Below are 27,934 nucleotides of genomic sequence, written 5' to 3' on the forward strand. Positions count from 1 at the left end.
CAGATTGGCAGGCAGCTCGTAAAATATTTATGGAGCAGATTATAAAAGTGAAGTTATAAAATGATCCCTATATAGGTTTATAAAATATAAAATGGACAGGTAGAAAGATGAACAATCCAGCTGGGAAACCAATGCCCACTACCTTGCATGACAGAAGGCAATTCACAGAGAAAAATCTTTCACAAAGTGAGGCAGAAAGGTGATTGCTCTCCCTGGACTGATAGAAATTCTTTTGTTTCTGCCCTGTTTCAGGATACCCTTGCTGAGTTGTGTGTGGCCCTTTGGCCACTTGAGGCATTCCCCTGAAAACAACAAAATGCCCAAGGGAAAGAATTTTCATCTCCCTAGCTAGGGCCACCATTCTGGTCACAGCCCAGGCAAGACACAGCCAAGGGATTACTGGAAATGCAGCTGGGGACAGCACTGAGACATCCCTAATGAGGAAAGGGACTTCACCTTCCCAGGTGCAGTCAGTACCATCAAACAGGTTGTGCCCTGAAGCAGCATGCAATCTCTCATCCCAGTCTTAGAGACTTACACATGTATTTAATCTGTCAAATATGAGATAAACTAAGCATATGCACTTCTCTGAAACACAGACAAAACACCTTTTTTTCAGGGGTGAGACCTTCACTCAGAAACATGTCTTTTACAATAAATCAACTTAGAGGAATGCTTCAAACCCATCTCAAGCTGTCACTTTACAGGAGGTTTGCAAGGACTGCAAGGTTATTGTTTACAAGGGGTTAGTGCTTATTTCAGAGTATTTGTTCCAAGATGTTAAAGCAATAAAGCTGCATACGTGTTGCAGTGCAGGATCGTGTTCCATGCAGAGGAACAAACAAACATGGATCTCTCCATCTGGCCAAGATCCTGTTGCCTCAGCTCATGAGTGGAGACAATAGCTTTATACTTGATAAACAACACTGATACTGAGAGCCAGAGGCAAAAGACTACCACTAGTGATGTTAGTCTGTGTTCAGCATTTGCCTTTGCTGCTTGCAATCCTAAGGTAAATTCAGTATCAAAAAAACCAGAGAATACTCAAGGGACTGGTGTAAACTGAACAGCTTCTATACTAGAAGTTTCTTTCCATTTTTCTGTTCACTTTCCTCTTGCACAAGATCAAAAGAGCAGTAAAAGGTCTGGCGATGACAAGCAAAGACCTTTAGCTCAGTTCAGGAGATACAGGAGGTGGCTGGCCTGAGAGGAACAGGGCAGATTCTCTTCCAAAGGGCTGCAGGCTCACAATCTTCTCAGCTGCTCTCCCAGCATTGCTGTCCCCCTCTACACTTGTGTGACCCTGTATTTGACCTCTGATTAACTTGGATGCCCTACAAAGGAAGTTTCACAAATCCAGCAGTGGTATTTTTAGCCTTTAGTCCTTCCTTGCCTTTGCACTGAATGACTCCCCACTTTCCTAAACCACCGCCAGAACAATTAAAAATAATTTAAACATGATACCGTTTTCCCCTCTTGCAGGAAGCTCCCTCTGAAGTGATTTCCATAAATCTCTCTGAAGAGCTTGTCGTGCCTTCCCATAGCCAGCCAATGGCATCTGTGCCTTGAAGTCACTTCTCCCATTTCCCCCCTCCCAGCCTGCTGCCACCTTAGTCTCCCTGCACCTTAGGAGGAAACCTGCAGAGGGTGTTTTCCAGGTCAGCCAAGTTTTCCTTGTGCATCTCTCTTCTTCATAGCCATCCAGTCCAATCCTGGTCTTCTTGGAGAACTATTTTCTATTGCTGTCATTCTCCAGTTGGGGGGTTGAGGACATTTGGAGCATGACTTACAAGTGAGGCAATGCCTTGTGCACTGGTATCACAGGCATGACAGACAATAAAGTACTGCAAGGTTTTCTTTCACAGCAATCATTGCCAAAACAGTGGTCCACATACCAGAGCAACTTTTTACAGGCACACACTTCAAGCTGGGCATCCTTGCTTGCTAAATCTGCTTTTAAGCACTAAAAAGTCACAAAAAATGTTCCACCAGAGAGAAAAACCAAAACTAGAACTCAAACTCCCCCTCTACCAAAATAAATAATACAGCACCAGAGGACCCAAAAATGGTCCACCTTAGTGACTTGCCCCACAGCAAGGAACTGTACCATGACCCAGCTACCACCATGCAAAGCCTCAGCATCCCCCAGAAAACACAGCAGAAGATTTCCACACCTCTCACCAGCTATGCTGACAAAATTTCCCAGCTGAACAATGCATGTGGGATGTCTCAGAAATTTTGTGGCCTCAAGCAGCTGTCTGATGGCAATGGTGATTACATGTGTCTCTTAGGAGGCTTAGGAAGGTCTCTGCCCACACAAATATTAGAGTTGATTCTTCTTTGGGAAGCAACTCAACTTGCATCCAGTCAAACCAACAAAAATTACAATCACCCCTCCTTTGACCAGTTAGAAAAGAGGGGAGAGTACAAGAGAGCAGAAAGTGGTGAGGCAGCTCAGATGGTGGCAGAACAGGACAGCATGCACATGGACACGCACCTCAGGACACCCACAGGGATATGTCCACTGCTGCTGGAGCATATCCGGGGCAAGCAGCACCATGTCATTGCTGTGTATGTCATACGCTGCCATGTATGTCCGTGACATACACTTCATTCCACTGACATGCATCTCACATGCCACCCAATAAATACTCTTCTGCTCCTGCCTACCCCCTGCCTCCTCTGGGGGCACATTTCCTCCCCCCGGCCCCTTTGGATGACCAGAAGCAGGACTCCATGGGTGTCCAGCACACATGGTGTTTTATCAGACACCTGCTGCAGTGTCTGCACTGATCACCGCATAACATAGCAGGCTTTTGCCCCTGAGATCCCTGCTCTTGCTGAAGATACACTCTGCTTCAGGTCACACTATTTCCAGTGGTTGAGATAGACAAGCTGGGTACAGAGATCAGATGAGAAAGTGATTTCCAGGCCAATACAAGAAAGGAAGGGAGAGGCAGACTGTGCACAGAAAACATGGACGGAGGACACGAAGTAGGAGCCAGCACGGGTGGGAACACTGACCATGTTAGGCTTGGATAGGCAACAGCACGCAGAGAAGAAGCCCACCCACAGCCATGATCGCAGCAACTGAAAAGCAAACAAAAAGGCCCAGGATAAGGAATAATCCCACCGCCCTGGCAAGGTGCAAATACATTCACAACATTTCTATATGTATTTTCTTCCTTCTTATTTGCATTTATTAGTTGGACTTGAACACCCTGGGCAGCAAAAATGTCATGGCATATGCCATTGTTGGTGAAACATGCCTTGGGGAGAGAGTCTAGATCCTGGTGCTGTAAAGCAGCTAACCATGTGCTTCCTGTACTGGAGTACCACCATCAGGATTAATGGGGCCACCCATGTGCTTAAACTTAAGCACCTGCCTTGAAGCAGGCAAAGTGACTTTTTTCCACAAGCGTGCATGTGGCACAATTACAGCTGCCTTTAAAAATGGAAAACCAGTGGATGAATACAAGCCCTGCTTTTGCAGATCCTTGTGCGTGTACTCACAGAGCCCTTTCTGTATCTCCTTGTGTCAGTGAAGCTTTACACACGTTAGGTATCTGCAGAAGCAGGACCTTGTGAAAGAATTCAGCCTAAATAAACTCAAAATACGGTGAGCTGAAAGGCACACCGTGCAGCCACAGCTTGCCTTTGAAGGCTGCTCACCCATTACTTTAATCAGACTATGGGTTTGCCCAGAATCAGTTCTCAACCCAATGCTGGCTGCACCTCAGTAATTGCCCTTTATCCTTGTCAGAGAACTTGCACAGCCAATTTTCTGTTACCAAATCTATTAACATAGTTCATCATGGAAAAGTACACAGTGCAGAAAGAAACAACAGGAAGGACTTCAGTGGACTTCAGAGCCAAGTGGTGCAGGTATACTCCAATTAAAGTCAGCTGAAGATCTCTTCATTTCTCTTCAGTCATCACAAGTCATTCTTGAAAAAAATCCTGTGCGTGTCAGATTTTTATACAGTATGACTTACAATGTCTAAATACATTAAAATAGTTTATTTAGACAAAATTAACATTCTCCAACTGCATTGCCTTAAACTATGATGCAAAATAACTTCAGGCATGCAACGATTTACAGAATTATACACTGGATTATGTGCTTACTTAAATTAAAATTGGTGAAGAATGTCTTCTAAGCTCCTTTTGCATCAGCAAAACAACTTGCTAGCATTTTCTAAACAGCAATGCCAATATCTCTAGCTATAATTAACAATATTTTCTATTTTCATAATGTCTCAGCTTGTTCAGTCATACTAATATGGAAGCAGATCAGCCTTCACTAACCCACTCCGTAGATCCAAGTTAACACCAGAGATCCAAAACAAAAGTACACAAAGGAAACCAAAGCACTATGTATCTTGAGTAAATTTTGCCATTTTCTTCCTTTAACTTTGCAGGATTTGAGTGCAGGGAAGTGGTGCATCTCCAGAAGATCAGTCTGGATGTGGCACTTTAGTTTATGTTTCAGCTAGGAGGCCCTTTTCCCCCAGGCATTTTCTAATGGTTGCTGCCACCAAACCTTCCCACACCTCCACACCACTCAGCATACAAAGTTTTCCAAACAACTGTTCAATTAACCTGAAAAGCAATCTCTTCCTTAAAATGAAAAGAGCTCAATGTTTCCTTGAACAAAGAAAACTCTTTATGACCTCATCAGCAACAGGCCTGCTCTGAGACGAAATGAGTTCCCTGCACTGAATCTGGAGCACTTCAGATCTCACTCTCTTTATACAGAGTAAAAAACAAATGTTCAGGTGCAAGAGAAATGTACTTCAGTGTAGCCTTGCTCCTACAAACCCATCAGCTGTGCACTTGTGATCAAAATACTCTGAGGTTTAGCATTAGGGGAAATCTAAAGTGCTTAGAAATAAACAAATCAGGATCAGCAGACAATAAAATTCACTTTCCGGTCCACAGAGCACTTGGATAGGTAAGTGAACTTACTAATTGGTCTGAACAGTCAGGACAAAGGAAGATTTATTACTACTTGTGTTAAAAGGATGGCTTGATCTGGCAGATAAACTTCAAAATATAAAAATCCTGAGGCAAATAAACTGATGTTAAACTCAAGCAAGGCCATCACGCATCTTGTGGCCATCAGATTTGGGTGTCTGATGGCTTCTAGGAGAGGCCCAGGTCTCATCTCCTTTCCTGCAGGGTTTTCTTAGTCTAGAAACTGAGGAGCTCAAAGCAAAAGCCTTCCAGACAAGATCAAATGCTATGGATAAGATTAAAATGCTTTTTAATGAAATACAGCTGGACTTCTCTAGGGTTTTAGATCTTTAGCCAGCAAGCTGACCTATACTGGATAGCAGAGTTGAACGAAGCACTGCATACATCAATTTTATCTGCAAAATCTCCTCCAGCCTCACTGAATCAACCAGCAAAGTATGAGGAGAGCTAGTGGGGGCTGCTACTGGTCAGGAGCCCCTCTGATCTGCTGCAGGATGACAGATGACATGTTCCCGTAACAGCAAAAGTTATGGAGAAAACTCCTGCAGCGTTAAATCCCCTTGGCTGGGAAAGAACAGGCTCTGAGGCCACACCATCTCCAGAAGCCAAGCTTGCTTGAAACAAGGTGTGACACCTGCTTCTAGCCCTGGCTTCAAGGAAAGGGCTGCAGGTGGGAAAAAAAAAAAAAAAAAAAAAGCAGAGGAGCCTGCAGCCGCAGTGACACCTCCGGGACCTCTGTGGCCTGCTGGCATTGCCCTGCTCCCTGGCCAGCCCAACTCTGCTATCTCAGGCACACAGGGACAGCACTCCTCCTGTTCTAGATAAGGTGACCCCCACAAAGCTTATGTGGTTGGCAAACCCAACTGTCCAGAGCCCAAACTTTAATAAACCTGTGCGAGGAGCACTTATCAACACTCTTGGCATTGCTTCAAACCCTGGGTTTGGTTAATGAAATGTATATATATCATGGGCCCCAGCAACTGTGCCTGCAATTAATGTAATTAATTTACCACAAGTCTGCAGATGACCCAGAGAGCATTTTGAATTAAACTACATTTTTAATAGCTAGATAGAATTCAGAGAGGCTCTGCCATATATAGATGTGGCTTTTAAGAGTTATAAGCTGAAGTCTTGGAATCATGATAAATGGAAGTCTCATTTGTTGCTTTTAATAAGCTGTTCTAATGGGATGTTCTTCAGAGGCTTGCAATTAGAGACTGAAATACTTGAGGGTGCCTGGGAAGATTTTTCTAATCCTTCACACAGCTTTGAGTGATGGTAATGATTGCTTTCTGCATCTCCAGGTCAGGAGGCCAGCGCTACACCTGGCAATTCCTGAGTCAACTTGCTTGCTCTAAACATCAGAGAAGTACCATTACACACTGTGAGCTGCTAGGAATATATTCCCACTTTGTCCCAAAAGATACGAAAGTTTAAGGAGTCACCTGCTCTTCCTGCTGAGCTATCCTAGCTCATATGTTAAAGCTTCTCTCTGCACTCTTTGAGAAAAACTGAGAATGCAGAAGGCCAAGGAGATGACAGCTATGTAGTCACCATGGGGAAGGAAAGCAATGTCTTCAGGGAAAGGAATTGCACTTGGAAAGACTTTTGGCATTATACTTTTCCATGTCTAAGACATAAGAAAGCAGAGATAACCTTTTTTCTAGGTAAGAGGCCAAGTGCCACTACATGGTGAAGCCCCAGAAGTCACACTTCTGATTTCAAAGCACGGTGAAACATCCACATATTCAGAAGTGCAGGAGGACAAGAGTCTGTCTTCCTTCATCATTCTCTACCCACTCTACAGTCAAGAGAAGACACAGTAAAATCCCCCTTTCAAAGACTACATACACAAGGGGTGCTCAGCAGGCCTCAAGCTGCTACAAATTCCAGTTTGAAGGGCAGCTCAGTTCCCTTCTCCAAGTGGAAACAGGACTTGCACAATCCATCAAACAAATCACCTGCAAGAAGGCAAGGAGGTTTTGTCACTTACTGCTGCACTAGCTCCCATTTTCCCTGCTCAGACAAAGCTTATGCCGGTTGCTTATCTGTTCTTCACAGTCCTTCTAGCCCACTCCCTTGGCCACTGCCAGAGGAACCCAGGAATAACTTGGAGCTTAGTTACAGATTTGGTTAACTCTCACCTTCTGTCTGAGCCAAGGTCATCCAAAGGCAGAAAAGCCTGAGTCCTTAAACCCATCTTGAGACTGCAGAGCACAGACTGCCCTGCGGAGCTCGGCTAGTCTGCACTAAGCCAAAAAGTATTTAGAAGAGAAGAGGAATGAGGTGTTGGAGCAGCCAAATTTGCCAGGCTGATCTTGACAGGATGTTAGAGACGGGTGCTACGAGCAGCAGATTTCCACACAGGCCCTAGGAAGGTCTAACCCTGTGCAGAAGGGTGCACTGGAGCACTCTGCCTTCAGTGAGCAGTACTGTACACCAGCACTGCTCCTCTCTGGGAAAATGAACCAGCAAAGAGGCTGAAAGTAGGATGGAAGTAGTAAAAACCTTGACCCCAACAGAAGCAGGACCCTGCCTGCTCTTGGTGGATGAGAATTTTGATTTGGCAGAGCAGTAGTTTCCTCAACAAAATCCTTCCTCTTGTCAGGTGAATCGTGGGGAATATTTGGCAGTAGGCAGCATAACAAAGTGGCTATAAATCACAGGAGACAATGTCCTGCAGGAAGAAGGAAGAGCAGGCAAGAATGTAGAGATAAAAATCCTTTAAAATGTCCCAACTAACAAAAATTGTGACTCATGCTGGAAAAATTCTCTATGAAAACCATTATCTGTAGACTGTCTCCCATTTCCTACGGAAATATTGAAAAAGCAAACTATTTTAAGCCCTGACACAACTTGGAAAATAGGATGGGGGGAGGCTGTGGAAAAATTCATCAATTTTGACTTTCCACATCACAAAAGGTTGTAAACACTCTCTCAGGACCTGGAATATATACCGCAATCTTTCACCCTCTCTATTCCCTGAAAGTCACTTTTTAACAAGATGCACATATTTGTGTCCAGAAAGTAGTCCTCTGCCACCACAGGCAGGGATATTTAAAAGTCTAAATCAACTAAGGTCAAGGATGGATAGGCTGGTGTAAGGGCCTCTAATTGCCAATACCCAGGTGGCAAGATTTGTCTTTGCTTTGTCTTTCAGAGGCTAGTTCCTTGCCAGAAGGAGACTTTCTACATGTGCATGACACAGGGTGAGGAACAGTTTTTTGCTGCTTCAATTTTTTTTCCCCTAAGTTCTACGAAAAGCTCCCTCTGGTTATTTGGAAGATCACTTGAGATGGAAAGGTCATCCATAATGGATAGTTGGCTATAAATGCAGATGCACAGTTGACTTGGGTGTTTTGAACAGCTTTTGCAAACATGCACAGCATTGACCTAATATCTTCCCCACTTTACTCTGTAAAAGCTCATGTTTTTGTTTAGTGCTATGAAGTTTGAAAGCTTGGGGGACTGGAGGAACCAGTAGTCTCTTAACACTCACCCTAAGACCTTGTCTGTTTTGCAAAGAGGGCTGGGTTTGAAGGACAAAAGAGGGGTACTTCTCTGGAGCAGTTGGTCTCCTCCCCAGCTGAAAATCTGTCTCTTTACCTCACTTTGCAGGGAGAAAGACTGATGCCACACAACAAAAACCGAGGCACTTTACTGCTCTCTGTGAGAAGGAGTGCAAAGATCTTTGTCACTGGATTGTCTGACACAGACTTTAAAACAAAAGTAATGATTTTAGATTAATACGTACTTCAGTCAGGAACAGTAATGGTAACAGACATCTAATTCACGCATTGCTAGGAAAGCAGAATTTATAGATTTGTTCTATCTGTAAAATGCACCACACTTTTGAGAACACATAATCCTAAAAAAACAGAGGCAGTAACCACTCTGTGTTCTTTAATTAAATACTTGTAGCTGGTTTAATAATAGATTTTCAATCCACTTCTCTTTTTTATGCTGAGACAACCGCAGTCTGATTTAGTGAATCTCTTTGATTTGTAATCCCAATTGTTGTATTATTAATATGTCCTTGATGCAAGGAGCAAGATAACTTAAAAAAGTGATCAGCTATTTGGCTTGGCATTTATGACCTTGGTCAGAGGACATGTTATTTACAGGAAGTTGTCTGGAGCATCTGCAAGTAAATCAGCTCTGAAATGCAGCTTAATTGTTTAGGGCAAAGCACATTTAGTTTCAAATTCCCAGGAATCTCCAGCTTCAGACGCAAAGTGCATTTCCACAGATGGACGCTGACATGTGGAAATGCCACCACAACTACTGTTCAACTGACCTTTGGTTTAGGGCCAGCTGCCAACGGGAAATGCCAAGCTGTTACATATATTCATTCAAAAGAAGCAAGAAAACTACAGAGACTTGAAAGCAAAAAAAAAAAAAAAAAAAAAAAAAGGAAAAGGTGTGGTACTGCCTTTGGGAGCCTAGCAAAAAATACAAAGCCTGCAGACTCCTGCAAACTCCTCAGCCTGTGACTGCTGGAAACTCCTCTCAGAGCTGCCAAGAGCAGGATGACATTCACTGCACACTGCAGAACTGCCTGTACTTGCTGCAGCCTGGGACTTGGGAGGATAGGTGCAAAGAGGTCCCATAGAGCATCCTAGGGAGGAATATCCTGAGGCATCCAGAGCCTCTCAGGGACCTGGGAGCACCCTGAAGCCAGCACAAAGTAGTCTATTTGCAAGACCTGGCCAGGCTACATCCTCAGTGGGGCAGAGCAAGATGGTTTTTCTCCTTCTCATACTCTCTTAAATCAACAGAGAAGACAGAGCCTGGGCTTTGCACAGCTTGCTTGGTGTGACAAGCAGTAGTGATTCCAGCTGGAGTTCAAAATAGCTGTTTTCCTAATAACACATACAGGAAAGAATTAGGAAAGAAAATGCAACCCCCTTGGAACCAGGCACTGGAACAACACAACCACTACAGAGGTTTAATAGGAAAACATCTCCCAGAAACAGGTTAACTGCTTCAGAAAGGGATTATCCCAAGACTTGGAACATGTTTATTGTCCCTGCTGTCACAGCAGGAGAGTTACTCCACAAATTGTCTTGAATCCATATCCAAGGCAAAGCAGCATGAGTAACATATCTCCCTGGCATCTCTGCTTTCTTCCAAACCAGAGCAATTTCTTTGTTTCAATTTGTTTAATTTCAAATTGTCTGTTGTCTTTCTGGATTTTTGGGGTTTATTTTGCTGTTCTCACAAGTCACTCAATGTACTAGATGGACTTTAAAATTCATGGGAAGTCAAATTGGCAGAGAAGTCCTGTGGTTTTGAAGTCAATTTTCTAATAATAGACCAAACCTTAGTGTGGGAGGCTTCTCCACCAACTCCAAATGAAGGACTGTGGTCTTTTCAGTTAGGAGAAGGTTAGAAAAGACAAAAATGGATGAAGAGCTCAGCTCCCTGTGCCCACCCTTCCCAGACATCCAGCATGGCACCATGGAGAATGTCCCAGAAACCTGCAGCTGCCCTGGGGTCCACAGAGGGAAGTGTGAAGACAAGGTAGAAGGATTAAGGTAGCAGTGGAGGCAGCAATAAAACTAGCCAAAGGAGACAAGGGCTTTCATAAGCATGCCAAGAAATAAAGAGCTAAGAGGAAGCACGTCCTGGAAAGCACATTAGGCAAGAGGACAGAAAGATGTAACTAATGAGAACTGCTGACAAATGGCTCAGAGTTTGCAACTTGCTGAGACTAGAGAGAGTAGCAGTGAAAAGGAGATTTGTAAAAGTACCTCCTCCTCTGAGGGGTACTGAGCCTTTGTCAGTGACTGTGGGAAAAGCAGGAGCTGTTGGCAGCCACACAGCTGTGATTCCCCATGGCCAAAGAGGGATATACATTCCTCTACCTGTCACTCACCCCCCTCTTCCTCACAGAGGTGCCAGGTTACATCCACAGCTTCCCTACAGTCACACATGCTTTCTCCTGTTTGCACCAATACAATACATCCAGGCTGGGGGAAGCCAAGGTTCACATCCACCTGCTCTGACTGAAGAGGAATTTCAATAACCTCTAGCCTTTAAGGAGAGACTTGAATCCTGTCTAGAGTGTTCAGAGCCAAGTCTTTTGACTACAGCTTTCCTGTAGGCCCTGGTGTGAATTGCTGTAGCCATTGACTCATCCCCCCACCCTCCTTCTGCTGCTGCATGCTTCTCATGCAGACAGGAGCATTTACTTTTCCATTTTTAAGCCCAACAAGTCACTCAAAGCAGACAACCGGAGCTCAAGCAGCTGAGCTGGAAGAGACTGTCAGTCTCTGACCTTGACTGGAGATGAGTCTGGCAGCACACTTACCTTTCAAGACAGGAAATAACTGTGTCCGTGTCCTTCCACAGATGCCTTATGCCTGGGGACAGAGTTGCTCAGCCTGGCAGGATTCCACTGCTCTGCATTTGCAGACTGATACCTTACCTCCTCTGAGAAATAAGACCCTCAACCAACAAATTCAACGCAGTTCCTCTACATCTATAACATCTCCTGATATTTACAATATCCTGTAATTCACAGCCAACTTGCTAGACCAAAGCTTAGGACAGACCTATATCATAAAAGCAACTGTGGTCTGATGGGTACTTTAGAAGCATAAGTGCTTATTTTGCACTGAAAACAAATTCAGTCTTATCAGTACATGTACTTCACACTGCTTTGTGGAGCACTTCACATTGCTTGTTGTACTTCACATATGCATGAAGGACGTTGCATTGTTTGACTACTGCCACTAAAAAAAAAGGTACTAATATACATGTAGAATTTTAAAAAAGTGCCTTCCACGCTGGCTGCCAAACAACTTTAATATTGCAGTACAAAATTATCCTGATACAAACCAGATTTTGCCCCAGTACCACAATCTCTTGTTCATCAAAAAATTCCATCAACTTCCATTAGAGTTGTCAGAGATGGTATAGTCAAGGCTTTCATCACTTGCCTATGTTTAAGCACATGAGAAGTCAATGGGATGGCTTGAGGCAGAGTGTCTCCCTCTGTGGGGGAAGCTCTCTGTATGATTTACTAATCCTTGGGGAACACATTAGTACTGTACACATGAGAAATGAAATCCAGGTCTGACCAAAATGTGGGGCATTTGGCCATTTCAGTGGCTTTATTCTCATTTTCTTGAAGTTATGTTTTCTCTGTGAGGAAAGTCCATTGCAAGTTCTGAGTACAAACATATGGGGGTGAAGATATTTTACCTGTAATAACATGTTCTGCTTATTTTTAAAGGAATGTGAAAACAGTCCTGTGAGAATCAAATCAAATAATCAGGGCCAGCCTATAGACAGATGAAAATCATTGGGAAGCGAACTACATCTGTGAGAGTGCCTTTGTCATTCCTGCTTGTCCAAACAGATCAATCAGCCCACCCTCGTGCTGTTTTACAGTGCTACCGCTTGACAGCTTTGTTCACATGCTGCTTTTGCCTAAATCACACTAATCAGCTGGTCAGATAAAAGTTATTACAAAAGTTGAAGAAGTATAAATACACAGCTTCTTCTCTTACCTTCCGCTGAGAAGGAAACCGATAACAACAGCCAGCAGAATGACTCCCACTGTTACAGACACAACAATTATAGGAATCTGGCTCTGGTCGCTGGATGCAGCTACTGCTGAGATGAGAAACAGAAAATGGAGATTAGGGTTAAAATGACAGTCAGCACTCATATGAGTTGTTCTAGTGAGGCTGCCAACAAGGTTTCAAGTCTTAACCAGTTCGTTTATTCTTTTACTGTTTGTATTTCCCCCCTTTTGCTGTCTGTTTCTAGTTTGGAAAGGATATGGGTGGAAAGAAACAAAACCACATGCAACTCTAAGCCAAAAACCCAACAAGATTGCATCTCATTGCTGAATTCAGAAACCAAAGCATTGCAGGATGCGGCCTTTGAGTTTGTGAAGTTGAGTTTTTCTCCCTAAATTAGCTGCATTAGAAATCAGAGATAAAAGATGAAAACCCAACAGGCTCTCATTTGGATGAAAACCCAGCAGTCAGAGAGAACATTTATGGAATGTTTTTGCTAACAGACACAAGTAAAATCTACAAGATAAAAAGAATTACCTGCACTTCAAGCAGCTATAAATAATTATAAACTAACTCCTTGTGGCATCTCTATCACATGGCCATAAAGTGCCCTCTGTAAAAAAGGAATTGGCTAAGACACATACAGTGGTTGGTCTTTTTATTGGCCAAAACTTGGGGAAGCAAAACTTTTCCAGTCTGTGCCTTGTAAGGAGCCCTCCTGCCAAAAGGCAGGAGACAGAGCTGGTGATAAAGACACCAGCAGAAAAGTCAGGAGAGCTGATGGAGAACTGAGTTTTGACATGGGTCAAATAAGAGCAGGTGAACAAGTTGCTGTAGGCTGTAAAATGGAAATGCTAATACCACTTGCATATTGTTTATTTGCCTTACATGGCAGGGAAAGGAGCCCACTTCCCCCCAGGGGTTTGTATGTAGGGCTCCCCAAGCAGAAAGCAAAGTCTCCTCACCTTGCCCTCTTTGCTGCCAGCTTATTTAGCTGCATGTATATAACCACCCCAGGGTACAAACCTCACATCCTCTCTGCAAAACCAGCTCCCTGGCACAGGAACCACTCCTCTGTGGGGGAAAGCCTCATTATAGCTCTTAACCTTGTGCCAGCCCAGGATGAAGCTTCATCCACCCCAGAGAGCAGCAGCAATTGATTGCGTACTGAAGAAGCCTTTAACTAAATGATTGAACTAAAAAAGGGTCCTTAGCACAGGATTAACATTATGAAGGCTATAAAATACTGAATATAGTCCCATATTAATTGTTAAAGGAAAGGAAAGACAGAAAGGTATGGCATTAAACATTGATCTGCACTGGGCTTCACACAGCTCTTCATATGGGAGCTCTCTGGTGCTTAACTGTGAGCAGGGTGGACCCGCTACAGCAGTGTAAGTGATTTCAGAAAGACTGGTCTTGATACATTAAATATTTCATGTTAACTGCTCCAAACCTCTGCCATCTCCCAGAGATTATATTAGCCTCATGAAGTTATAGGGGCTCCTTAAGATGGTGTTTTACTGCTTTCTTGACAAAATAATTAAAAAGAAAAACATTTAAAGGAGAACACTAAGCAGTGATTGGTGGGTTTTTTTGCACAGCTCAAGGGATGGGGAAATGAGATAAATTCCACTATGATCTATGGCAGATGAAAAGCCTGAATCCGTAAGCCAAGCTGGGGCTTGCTGCCATTCAAAGTCAGGGACACTCACACACACCCCTGCATTACTCCTTCTCAGCTTGGTGATATGTTCCTACTCCTGCCCAGCAGAGCAGCTAGATTAGTTCACCAATCCAGCCAAAACCCAGCTCTTGGCAAGGTTAGTTTTTGGGGCTAGACGAGCTTGGTGGCATTTGGAAAGGAGGAAGCAACAAGTGGATACACGCAGCAACACCTTCCACTCAAATAAAAAAAATTTGCTGAAAACTGAAGCCCTGGCTGCTTCATGGTGCTTTGCAGAATTGCAAAAGCAAGGAGAAGTATGTAAAAATTCCCAAAATTTGGAAAAAGAGGGAAGATCAAACCATCTTATAGCTTTTCTCCATTGCATTTCTCAGTCTGTTGTTGTATAATTCCTCCAGATGTATTAAAGATAACGATAGAAATCTTGCAAATTGGAAACAAAAGCTGTCATTCAGTCCAAAAGACTTGGAAATTGTTTCTTAAGACAGCCACTGAAAGGTTTTCATCTGTGCTTGAATAAAAATCATTTGCTTTGGCTCTAAAAAAAGTTCAGATCTGTACTCTGATGTAGCAGTGAGATTTCGATCTGTGCTTGCTTTCAAAATCTCCAGGACGTGCAGGAAAGAAGTGGGAGTCTGGTCACACTCCTGACACAAATATTGACTTTATATAGGGCTTTGGGGGAAAAAATGCTTTTTATAAGGTTTTAAATGTCAAACAGAGCTGCATTTTGCAAGATACTGAGGTTTACATTGTATTTCAATACTATCAAGTGTTAGAGTATCTGGTTAAGTCTGGCATTAGCCAGAGTTTGAGTCCAACAGATGAGCAAGTCCCATTCCCAAACTGAGGACCATGTGGTAGGTATTCCTCTGACTATGCCAGCAGCTCCTTAGTATCAGAGAAGTACCTATTCCTCTGCCTTTAAAATGCCCAGAAAAAGACTGGTATGTGGGTATGACTAAATGACCCACAGAATTTCTAGTTTCAAAATGTGATGTCCTCCAAAAGTCCCAATTAACACAGATACTTACATGATAGGCTTGATGAAAGTGCTATTATTTTTGGACCAGAATCATAGGTAATAGATCAAATGTGCATATATTTCATGTGTTACTCATTAACAGACCAGGACAGTACTACTCAAACAACTCTAAGCTAGAAACTTTCCAACTGAGAAAAACTATAGAGAATAATTTTTTGGCATAACATGATTTGGTTGCTACTTATAGAGCACAATTAATGGTTAATAAAATAAGAAATACATTAAATAGACTGTCCTTACTGCATTATTGTTTGCATTGTGATGCAATTTTCACTGTATTAGCTTAATCACTGGCTCCATAGCTACATTTGCACATGTGAAATGACTCCTTGAAAATCTGTTCTGACTTCAAAGGCAGCATGCACTGAAAAGACAACTCGGCATCTTCTCCTCAAAGATGATGTATTTAAATAAACTGGAGTAACAGTAATCAAAGTATTGATGAATTTAAATTTCCAAGGAAAATACAGAAAACAGTCCCTTCCCACAGGAATGATCAGAGTATTTCCACCATAAAATTCCTCTTCCATGCACACAGCATAAAAATTAATAAATGACAGCTGTACAAACTAATAGAGAGAAGACATATTTTTGGTGGACAAAACTGTATTTATCACCTTGGCAAAATTCTGTATTTGGGGCAAAAAAAATTTCCCCACAGCTGTGCCTAAACACAGAAGAAAGAGCAGCTGAGCCTGTGTGCCTCACCCTGCCACAGAATCAGTTCCAGAATCCAGCCCTGGATTAGTTTCATTAAAAAAAGAAAAAAAGAAAATTTGAAAACCCACAAATGTAACAGGCCAAGAAGAAGTCCTGCACCTGCAGTGCACATTTTTTACCATTTCTGATTTCAAGTCAACCTCCTTTTCTTGAGGCTGTGGCCTTGGCAGCCAACAGAAACAATCTATTAACTTGATAGGAACTTTCCCCAAAAAACACAAATGACACTAATGCTGGTTTCAACTCTTCCCCTTGCAGAGAGGCACAATTTCAGGGCTTTTCCTTCCAGATGTAGGCATTTAAGAGAGCTCAGCATCCTCTGCAGTCAGCCTTTAAGGACCAGGTCCTATCCCCTCTGTCCCTCTTGAGAGGAAAGACTCTCTTACACCAGGCTCCTGTAAATACAGGATTTTTCTAAATGGAATGTCAAGAATTTCTGAAGATCTCCTACCCCATTACGAGGGAGCAAAGGACAACTATGCCAAGTGCAGAGTCACGATGTGCCCGGCGTTTCCGAAGCCAAGGGATGAAGCCAATAGAAGGAAGTGCTCTCTGCAGAGGTATCGATCCCCTGCCTTGTTTCAGGTGAGCGCTGCAGAGACACGGGCTGACAGAAATAAAAGCACTTACACACTGGGCTGGTTTCGAACTCGAACCTCCGGCTGAAGCCCCCGTAGCCGGCAGCTGTCCGGGCTCGGATCTGGAACACGTACGCCGAGCCTGGCTTCAAGCCATCCGCCGTAATCGCCGTCTCTTTGGACTTGATGATGGTGTAGCTCGTCTCCTGGTCCTTTTCCCAAAACCCCCCCAAAAACCACGAAGTTCAAACACACACAGAATGGCTCTCAGAGAAGACAGACTCTTAACAACCCCCAGAGAAACATGACAAAAGATGACTGAAGTATGCATTTTTGAGGATTTCTTCCTCAAAACCCCCTCTCTGAAGGTCCTTCTGCAACACAAAATGTGAGATCTGATTTTCTCTTTTATAATCAATGATTCTAGGAGGCACACAATCGGCATATGCAGTAGAAGCAGCTCTCCACTGCTCGGGATGTACATGGCCTGAGGCAATGGAAAGGTTTATCCTACAAAGATCAATCCCAAGGCAAAGGGAAGATAAAACAAGTCCCATCACCTTAAAAAAGGATTTTGATTTACATCAAAACGGCTTCCCAGTAGTGTAAGTAGGCCTAAAAGAGAATAATATATTGCACACTATACAACTTTATGCCTGCATTTCTACAACCACGAATTAGACCTTGGGAAGAGAATAATAAACCAAAATGCCAGGAAAATACCTAATTTTTGCATTGTTCTTCTGAAGCAATGAACTTGAAGAAAAATTGCTGAAATAAATCTTCATCTACATCAGTTTCTAATGTGAAACAGTTCCAGTTCTTTGATTAAAATTTTGTTGAAATGCTAAGTAATTACTCTTAGAATTATTTACTGTAACACATAATCTAGACAAGAGCTCATAAATTTAGGTCTACAAATTTGGAAACTGCTTTTTATTCACTATATCCTCTCAGATCAAAATTATCATGAGTTAAACCAGAGTTTTTAGTAGTTCCTTACCAAGATTTCTGGATAGTTCTTAGAATCGAGCTCATTTTTCTTTTTCTTAAATTTAATGGCCAACTTCCCATTGACAGCAATATGCCTGGCTAAGGTACTTGGAATTCTTTGAATGTAAGATCACAAAATTTCTCAATTGAAGCCTGTTCTGGAGAAATGTGTACACACACACACACACACACACATACATATATATATATGTGTGTGCCCTTTTTTTCTTATTAAGGAGTGATCCCTCTTACAGAAATGCAGTCTGACAAAACTCAGTCTTCCCAAACATTTAATATAAATCGTTCTTGTCCCTTGGAAATGAATGTGAATTTACCCTTATGAAGGGCTGAAAACTGAGAGAATATAAATTATAGTAGCAACAAAGAAAAAGGATTAAGGGCAACATTCCCAGCCTATCTCAACTACTGGTTAAAAAGCAGTAAGTGAATATTAGGTCACATCTTTGCTTGTATGTCAGCCAATTAACTTTTCAATACACTGTTAGCTTCTGCAAACACTTGGACTCTTGAGCTTTTCTATGGAAAATACAAAGCTTCACTCTCAGCCTGAAGAAAAGAAATCAAGACAGTATAAATTTGGACTGGCTGATGCTACCTCTCTACAAAGAACTCACTCTTGAAGAACTATTTGCTGAAGCTATTTGAGACTATTTATGGACCACAAATACAATGTTTTAAGTCCCTTCTCCCACCAATTTGTTTGAAAACAAACTAAGGAATATGAAGAAATACACAGTTTTTTTCACTTTAGTTATCTGCTTTGCCTTTTTCTTGGTTTCTGAAAGGTGTTCTTCCCAAGCCATTCCATGGTAAGGATTCAATGTACCCCAAAAGTCATTATAACAGGCTAATAAAATAATTAATAATGGATTATTTCCAACAACAAAATAACCTGATTCTTGCTGTGCACCTTAATCTTCAGCCCCATTTAAGTCACTCACGTATCTATTTCACAAGCTCCCTCAGCTGCAAAAATAATGTTAATTTTATTTTGATGGAGAAGATTTATGGAATTCTTTCCTCTCTTTGCACGGGCTGCTTGAGCAGGTCCTTCCCATAGTTAGAGAAAGACAGAAGGAGTAAGGACCTAATCCTGGTCCATGTTGAGCAATTTCACCTGGATCACAGATAGAGCTAATGGAATATCTTCCTTAAAACACAAATTCAATCCCCCTAAAAAAGTGAATTGTGACTCAGTTTCATTATTTTCCTCTTTTTTTCATGTAGAAAGCCTGAATGTTTCCAAGGAAAAAAGAACACCTTACAATTCCAGCTAATGCAAAAAAATGCTATGCAGTCAAATCCTGAAAACCTGATTTTTGGAAATCTAAGATTTCCAAAGATTTAAGGCTGTATCACTCAAAATACATTACTTTGATAAAGTGCATTTGTAACCATTTTCATTTAAGCAGCATTAATTTTGCAGGAAGATAACAAGTCACCATTTGAAATGAAGACTAGAAGAGGCAAGTTTTGTGGGGAGACTGCTTCCCTTTAAACCAAGAGAAAGAGCTGTAAAACCCAGTTTTTAAGCCAATATACCCTTCTTCATATCAGAGAACATGCAGTCTCTCTCCAGAACCCCCTTCTCCTCTCCTTTCACAGTTGATGGAAAATCAAATGAGAAATTGAAATACCAAAGGCAAGAGATTGCCTGATGTTTCTGGGAGGAGACAGATGCTCAGTCCCCAGCCCCTTCTATTTTTAACAAATGAGCAGGCTCTATCTTAATGTGATAAAGCTGGAGAGGAATCTGACACGCGGATTTAATGTATTTGTTCAAGAGAAGTGGCACACTAATGGAAAACAACACCCTCATTTCAAGTCTTCCTAATCATTTACTGCAAAATCAATCTGACATTGATTTATGCATAAAAATCTCTCCATTCCCTTCCATGACTCAAATAATAATAACTAAAAGAAGAAAACAATAAAGAGAAGGTACTTGGGAAGCTCAGAAATCAGTCCATCACACCTTTTCAAAATATTTGATTTCGTATTCCAGGATGATGCCATTGGGTCGATCTGGCTCCTGCCAGGAAAGGGAGATGCTATTTTTAGTTATCTTCCCTTTTTTCACAGTACTGACTGGAGAAGGTGCTGCAAGACAGGAGAAAAACAGAACAGACAAAAACCATGGTTAGTAAAATGGTCTGTCTCAGCCAAGTCAAACTCATCAGTGCATGCTCAAACACAAGGCAATCCTTAGCTGCTGCAGATCAGTGGAGTCTGTTTTCACCTTGGTGCTATTTGCCCATTTTTAACAACTGGACTTGCACAGATTTGTGGTAGCATGACCACCAAGGCAAAGTAGTAACATGAAACTACTATCACAGCTTACACATCAACCCCATCTTTTCAAACAATTTTCAAACACATCAAACCCACACCTTCTCTTTTCAAATGTGTCAGGGGTCTACTTTATCAGAATTCATATTGATTATACTTTGCTTTCTTTTGCCTGTTTTCAAGGCATGTATTTTACAGAAGACCTTAGATTACATTGACTCCTTAACTATTTTTGTATTTTAAGTTTAAGCCTAGGCATCTTTCAGCCCTTCCTTTCAGAAGCAAGGAATATTACAACCTTTATAATTCAATTGCTCTCCATAAATATCACTGGGGTGTTGCAGGCTCACATAGTGATGCTAATTCCTTGCAAATGGCAAAAGATTTTAATGGCAATCACAGTTTGGAAGTTCTCAGTGTGCTTGGGGAAGCCACAGCATGAGAGCAGCCATACAATCTCTGTTCATTATTTTAAGATGCAGCCCTGAAAGGTTATCTGCCCTTTGCAGCACACATGTGCATCAGAAACAGGCTTGATCCTTTGTATTCAGTCTGATGTCTGCAGAGACTTTTAAAGCTGTGGCTGCTGCCACCCCTACCAGCTCTCCAGCAGAATTTGCTATGGGCAATGCAGCCCTAACACCCCAGGTGTTTCATGCCAGTGATTAGGAAACAGCACTGAGTGAGAAGGAAAGGGGACAGGAGAAACTCAGAATCTCCCATTTGCAGAGCCAAGAGCAGCTTCTCCAGAGATAAAAACAGGCCATGCCTGGATGAAGGACTTGAACTCACCCTCCATACAGACAGGCTCCTGCAAGGATGACAGGGGCCCTGAGGAGACCAATGGAAAAAACTTTTGTGGCCATAGGGGGAAAGGAATGCAAAGAGCAGCAGCAAACAACCACATTTCATCTTCCAAAATGTGTTAGAAACTACAGAAAACAATTTCTTCTACATGCAGGACTAGCAAATTATCTTAACACTATAAAAAAACCCAACCCATAAAGTAAAAAAAGACAACAAATACATTAATTTTTCCAGGTCTGATTTTAAGCCAAAAAGTAAGGGAAGAGCTCCAGACAACTATTCTTGGACTGAAGGCTAGCAGCAAGGCTTCTCTGTTATAGCAAGTTGCCACATCTCAGTCTTGCTTCAGCCCTAGTTTTTCACACTCCTATTACTTTCCTCACTTGGCTCTTGAAGGCTCCTGAAAGGTGCAGGCTATTTCCATACTATTTTCTGCTGGAGAGCTGGCATTGAGCTGTACAGACAGTGTTTGCTTTTTAACTGTGCATCCACCACTGTGCTCCCAACTGCTCCACTGAGCGGGCAAAAACCACCTTGATTTGAATGATGACCACATTATTTGTGCAGGCCCTGCGTGGTGATCACCAGCAATTTTCCATCTGCAAAAGTCACCCTCCCTTGACTAACGTCCTCTACAAGTTTTTGGGCTACGTGAAGGCAAATAACAACCTAAAAACAAACTGCTAATCTGGTAAAGGAATTTCTGTTACTCAGCCCAGGTGCCTAAATATGTACCTGTCCACAGCAAACTGAGTTGTGCATCTGAGATACGAGATCTGTGCACACATGTACGGTCAGATATATTATCTCAGAGAAGATAGAGAGATTAGGGAGCTCCATTAAAATAGAATGAAACCCCTTCTGATGCAAGGGAGCTACATAGTTTTCAGGGGCATTGGATAACAAGCCTTGCTGTGTGGTGATGGTGCCAAGCAAAAGGAGATTGTACAATACTCATTAAACAAATGATAATGATCACTTATCATGAGCCACTCAGACGCTACCATGTACAGGGAGGAGCCACCAAAATACTCAAAAAAAGGGACCTTTTCCCTCTGGGACTGATCTCTAATGGCCTCAAATCCCTGCAATGCCTCTCTCATGCTTACAGAGCTGGCAGTAGAGGTCTGGCAGTAGAGCTCTAGCACCATAGAGAACATCAGTGCAATTTTAAATTCCCATTAGCAAAAGTAAACTTGAGAAGAGCAGTGAGGAGAGACCTCAGCTCTCCCTGGTATTGAATGCCTCTCAAAAAGGTGAAAATCATGCAATTCCCAGTATCAAAATCACCTAATAAAATAGTGGATTTTTCATCCACTTTATTGAGGTTTCCTGAAGTGTTTACAGGACTGAGGCTCACAGGTGCATTACAGCCAAGAAAACAATGTAAGTGCTCCCAAACTCTGCTGCAAAACCTTTCCCTAGGAGGTTCAGTGCAGTTCAGCTCTCCTTTATGTGCACCTGCATAGTACAAGACAAAATGCACTGCTAGCCCACCCAAACACATGCATCAAACTTCCTACACCCCTAAATCAGAGCATTGCCTTTAAAAAGCGTGTGCAAAAAGCTTGGCTAGTGAGCGGCTTTGTGGACTTAAATCTCTGGGTATGCAAGTCTCTAAAATGTTCAATTGTGGCTCACAGAATGCTCTGCTCTACCGGGAAACGGATGGAAGATAAGAAAATGAGTAACCCAACTCTCGAAGTGAATTAGGAGTAACCGTATCCTTTTTGAATCTCCTTCAAAAGAAGTGTTAAAGTGTAACCGTGAGATAAAGTCCAATTAAGTAAATTCAATAAATCCCAGCAGTGCTGGCATGATACAGCAACCACTCTGCATCCTCAATGCACAGAGATTATGATGCTCTGAAGTGAAGGAAGGAAGGTATAAGTATTTTAGCGTTTTCTTTGTCAAACAAAATGTAATTCAATCCAGGCAAGTGGACAAAGTCTGCAATCATTCCATCTTAAAAGCCTGCAACTGGATACTATGCTATATGATCTCAGAAAAATAAAAGGATTACTTAAGACTTGCTTTTCAAAGGTCACTGCTTCTTCAAGGGCAGCATCCTCTTAATAGAAAGAAGTCAAACCACAGAGCCCTTCCATTTGGAGTACAACATATAAAAAGATAAATTCACTTAAGAGTCAAGATATATGAAGCTGTAATATCTTATGTTTCTTATGCAAGCAGACAGAAGTCATGTTCAAATCCCTGCCGTGACACAACAAAAGGTGGGTGTACATTGTGAATTGTTCATGTTCTGTACATATGCATTAATTTCTCAGCCATACAGTCAAGATCAAAGAGGGATATTACATCATTTATGCTTATGTTTGCCATTTATGAAAACAGCCATGCATGTGATGAAAGCAAACAGAAGATGTAACAAGGTGTGAAATTGCCAATGTACATTTTTGCTTTCCTGAGACCAAAAATTAATCAGGAAGCAATGAAAACCATAGAAAACTGATTCTTCCTTTTTTTTCCCCTTTTGTTCTGTTCCTAACATTTCTTAAGAAAAGTAAGGGGACATGCCAAATAAATAAATTAAAGTTTCTGCAGAAGACACATCATTAGTCATATCTGAATAACTACAGGAAATTATTTCATGAGGAACAGACTTTTTAGGACATTTACTCCTCTGCAACCTTTGATAATTACATTAGTACTGAATTAGCCATCTAGGCACCAAAGGCCATATTTACAACATACTGTGCTGTGTCCCACTAATATCTAGCATACAATAATGCTTAGTGGAATAAAATGCTAATTATATTTTAAGATAAACTAATGTTATCAGGTGAACAACCACTGTACCAAGACAAAACAAATAATCCAGCTTCTACTTTTCATGGTCTATCTAATGCTCTCTCCAGGCCAATTACTTTTGCCTTGGTATTTTTCACTCTAGCAGAAACAACAGCTAATGGCTCCCCATCTTACTCAGTCCCAAAGCCATGACTTTTATCTGTTATTATATAACCAAACAGTTATGTTATAATTAATGCACTTAATAAAACCAGGTATAATTGAAGAAAATAAAACCTGTATTAGAAGAGTAACCACAATACAAGTAACTCTGGTTTCACTTCAAAAGCCTGGTATATTGTAATTTTTCACTCAGTTTCTAATTTCTTTCTCAGGCCTTTGGTGACTTCAGAGTTTGAAGCAAGACTTGCCTTATTCAGCAAGTCACACTAAATGCATTGTTAAACTGCAGTTGGCTTCAAGCAGTCTCTAAAAAATAAAGTAATTTAAAAAATAAAGCTATTTTAAAAAATAAAGCTACATTAGTTAAAATAGAAACACTGAAAGGGGAAGGAAAAAAGGAAAAAATGCTTTCATTGTATTATCTCTGCATTTCTACATAGGAACTTTCAGGGCAGCTTAACACCAGTGGCTCTTTTAAGGGTACTTTTACTGTGAATATTACACCTGGGTCAGAACTTAGAATTTAAGTCACAACTTGTCTTTTATGCTGCAGTTTTTCATATCCCAAACTCTACTCAAGCTTGTCTGATAATGGATTTCAAAACCCGCTGTCCCTTGAGAACAAAGAGCTGCAAACCATGCTTGGCTAGTTAGGCAAACAGGCTGGGCCCCGAGTTTGCAGGTGCTTGCAAATGTTTTTGAAAACTGAGTCCAGGGAATGAAAGGTGCTTGTAGTAAGTAGCATTAAATGCCATTTCTATTCTATCTGAGATCTTTTGTGGGATTTCAATCCTGCACAGGCCCTAAAGAAGGCAAGGAGGTAAATTCTAGCCCCAGGATTAGATTAAATCCAAAGGCCTTGCCAAGTGGGAGCCAAATTCTAAAACATCGTTCATATATGGAGATAATTTTCTTTTGAATGATTCTTCAAAGCATCTCCTGAGTAGATGGGGACTTCATGTTAGTCTTTTTCACGCATCAAATATCAAAATAAGAGCACAATCTTCAAAACTGCTTTGGCAATGAATAGATAGTATTTCTTTACAACTTCTGCATTCCAAGATGAACCTCTGAGGTGTCAGGTCTTAGATCTCTTTGCAGTCTGAATGGACATTTTGAATGCCTCTGAAACCTGAGATGCCCTGATCTGTACTTTCAAACAAAACAGGTCAAACAAAAGAGAGGAACCCAAATGAAGCACTCCATGGCCCTGACAGAAGGCAGGGCCCTGTTTTTGTAATAAGAATCCATGACTAACCCAAGCAACCAGATCTATCTCATTTGAAAAGTGGTGACCTTTCAGGTGGCTCCCATCCTGGTTCCTTTAAGATTCAACACAGCTCCTTAAGCTTGACGCCAGGACATGATTTGACATCCAACTAGACACCGACAAGGTGCTCCCAAGACCTTGCTGCCTCCCAGCTGGACAGAAGGCTGGGTTTGTGAAAAGCAAAACCCCATTTGGTGCGTATTGAAGAGCCTGTTCTTTCTTTGACAAAGCTTTCCTCAGATAACTTCTCTCTAGGTTTCTAATCCTTGGACCTACGACACCAGAAAAGTCCTTTTGCTAAAGGCAAAGAGAGCAGTGGGGATGCTGTGGTTTTGTGGACACTATTAACCCAGTGCTTTTAATTACCAGCACTCCCACTCCAGAGAAGTGCTCTTGTGTTGGTAAACACAAACCAGGAAAAACTTACTCATACTCACATTAGAGAAATAACAAAAGTAATCTGCACGCAATTTGCATTAGCACAGGGATGATGGCTCATCTCTTACTTCTGATCTCTGTTACCAGCACAGGAAATCTGTGTGGCTATGTACCAATAGGGTCTAAGGCCTCAAGATTTACTGAGCCCCAATGCTCAGTGTTCTTGCAGTAACTGAAGTGTGTTTAGGGGAAGGAGAGGTGTGTGCACACTAAATTACGTAATTCAAAGCTTTATTTTCTCTGAGTATCTCCTAAAGAAGCTTGCAAGAGAACCAGCAAAGAGAGGAAACCACAGCAACAAGCTAACATCAACTGACCCACCCATAAGGACCTACTGCTTCTTACGGTAAATCTTTAGATGAACACTCAGTGGTATTTTGCTACTCCTGTAAAATGGTATTAAAAGAACAAATAGCAACAAACACCTTGCTGCTTATGAAAAATCACTGCTGAAATCCTTCCTGCAATAATCTGTATTATAAAAATGTGTCTGTAAAATATTTTGTTATAAAGACCAAGAACTGATTATTGACATATAAATTATGAAAACAAATCCATAGCTTTAAATGTTTGTATGTAGTCTTTTCCTCCTATATCGAAATATGTTGTTAATTGTGAAACAGCAGGACTCAACACATATTCCTCAAAGGACAGTGGATGCAACCACTGAAAGCTTTGCCATTTACAAAACTTTTTCCTATAACAGAATATAGCTGAGACTCACCTACCTAAATGCCCACCTTTGTGGAGGCAACCCAGGAAGGTGTAGCAACATCTCACCTCTGGCACTCCTCTCTCTTTCTGACTGCATGAAAGTTTCCAAAATTCATTGCTTACACCAAAAGCAAGCAAGTAATTTCTAAAAAATCTACCATAAGGAAGTTACGTTGTGTCAGGGCTATCATATGTTAAAACTGCAACAGGATTACAAGCAGAGCCTAAAGACAGCACAAAATCTGGGCACTAAACTACAGAGCCTTTGGGATTAAGACTACTTTGTCATTCCTCATGTGCACACCACCTCACATAGAACCGAGCCAGAATATTTAATGATACCTATCATACATCACTGCCATCTCAAAGAAATACATAACCTTTGGCAAGGCTCTGAAAAGCACATGGTTTCAAAAAATAAATTGGATTCTTGCCATTTGCCTTCTGTTTACAGAGTTGCACAGACACGCTCTCGGCTCCTGCCAGTCATGGATGAGAGACGTACTCTTAAAGAATGGAAACTGCCTGCAGATCCACAAAATTTGCAAGCACGAGGCCTAAGGAAAACATGACCAAATATCACAAGAGAAAACTGTAATATTGAGCACACTCATCTCAAAGGAGGGGAAGTATTACCTCCAGCTTGTTCATCAACAAACACATTCAAGTCCTTAGCGGGAATATTGATATAAAACAGTTTTAAGGAATTTTAAGGACTCTGTATGTTGAAGGCTACAAAGAGCACCATGATCTGTAACATCAATCAAGATAATTTTTTTTCTCTTGAAACCTGGAGGCTTGCAAATGCTCACCTATATTTTTCAGTGTCCAAATTCCCCATCATACAGATACAGGTTGCTTAGAAAAAAATAATTTTAAAAATCGGCCTGACAAGACTGGCCCTGACCATAGCTCATTGTTTGAGAAACTTTTTTTCAATTGCCAGGCCCAACATACATTCATTTGTGTTTACAGTAGCATCAGCCCTGTGTCCTCCACAGCCAGTTCCCATTAAACTGCAATTTATCATGATCCTCACAAGGGAGAGGGAGACATTAGGGCACCACAGGTTGCCTGGGCTCAGGAGCAAGAGGCATCCCTGATGTCCCTAGCAGGTACTTGCACTCAAGGCCAATGTGTATCTGAGACAAATATTTGTTAGAGCAGGGAAGAGAGCATGAAGAAATATATTCCTATAGGGTGGAGAGCCACAGGAATTTCCAATACTTGATTTTGTTTCTCTAGTGCCTCTGGAAATCAAGATAGTAAGTTTTTCTGAAAGCTGGGGAACAGACTGTGGTTAAGACCAGAGCCAGATTTCTTCACACTATAGAAAAGCTGTAATTTCCCTATATTCCATTAGTGGTTTAGTTGTGAAGTCTAAGAATAAATACTATTGACTTACAAGACTCTCATAAATTCACTTCTAGCAAGGTGATAAGGACTGCAGTTCTGATCCACCAAAGCATTTTTTGAAAATGCTTAATTTTAAGTGCATGAGCGCTACCACTACTGTCAGCATTTTGCTGGATTGTAGCCACAGGGCTCAGCATTTTGCCGTAGAATTCTCATTATTGAGTACGTTTATCAGACTAGCTTCCACCACACTAACCAAGGAGTGCCTTCCCTATCTTTAGTAATCTAATATCTGATTTGCATTTAAGCAAAAACTTCCTTTTAAAAACCACATGCCATTAAGCACAAAACAAAGCCAAACCACAGCTACTGAATTAAATGTAAACTGGGCATGTTCCTGCTGCCCACCATCTCACCTTCTTAATTCCTAAATTGGCTCCTTTCTTTGTACAAGACTTGCTGTGTCCTTTTTCTAGCTGTTATCAAACTCCAAACCCAGCAAATTCATAGACCATTTCTAAATTGTGTGGGAAATCTCCTTCTCTGCCAAGCCTGCTACTCTGTATGATACCG

At 41.6% G+C, this 27,934-nt stretch overlaps 1 protein-coding gene across 14 annotated transcripts in view; it reads right to left on the minus strand.

Annotated features, from left to right (window-relative positions):
* The window catches only part of EPHA5 (EPH receptor A5), a 193,491-nt gene that overhangs the window by 31,661 nt on the left and 133,896 nt on the right, over positions 1 to 27,934 (minus strand). For 6 of the 14 annotated variants that reach the window (XM_077782943.1, XM_021532602.2, XM_077782940.1 and 3 more), the window contains 4 exons: positions 19,529 to 19,653; positions 16,592 to 16,751; positions 12,495 to 12,600; positions 3,025 to 3,090 (listed from right to left, as the gene is read on the minus strand). In XM_077782943.1, the coding sequence (XP_077639069.1) occupies positions 3,025 to 3,090; positions 12,495 to 12,600; positions 16,592 to 16,751; positions 19,529 to 19,653 (457 nt within the window). The remainder of the gene's footprint in view (positions 1 to 3,024; positions 3,091 to 12,494; positions 12,601 to 16,591; positions 16,752 to 19,528; positions 19,654 to 27,934) is intronic. The other 8 variants (XM_077782944.1, XM_021532603.2, XM_021532605.2 and 5 more) reach the window with 3 other exon arrangements.

This window comes from Lonchura striata, chromosome 4 (assembly GCF_046129695.1).
Source record: "Lonchura striata isolate bLonStr1 chromosome 4, bLonStr1.mat, whole genome shotgun sequence".
Lineage (NCBI taxonomy): Eukaryota > Metazoa > Chordata > Aves > Passeriformes > Estrildidae > Lonchura > Lonchura striata.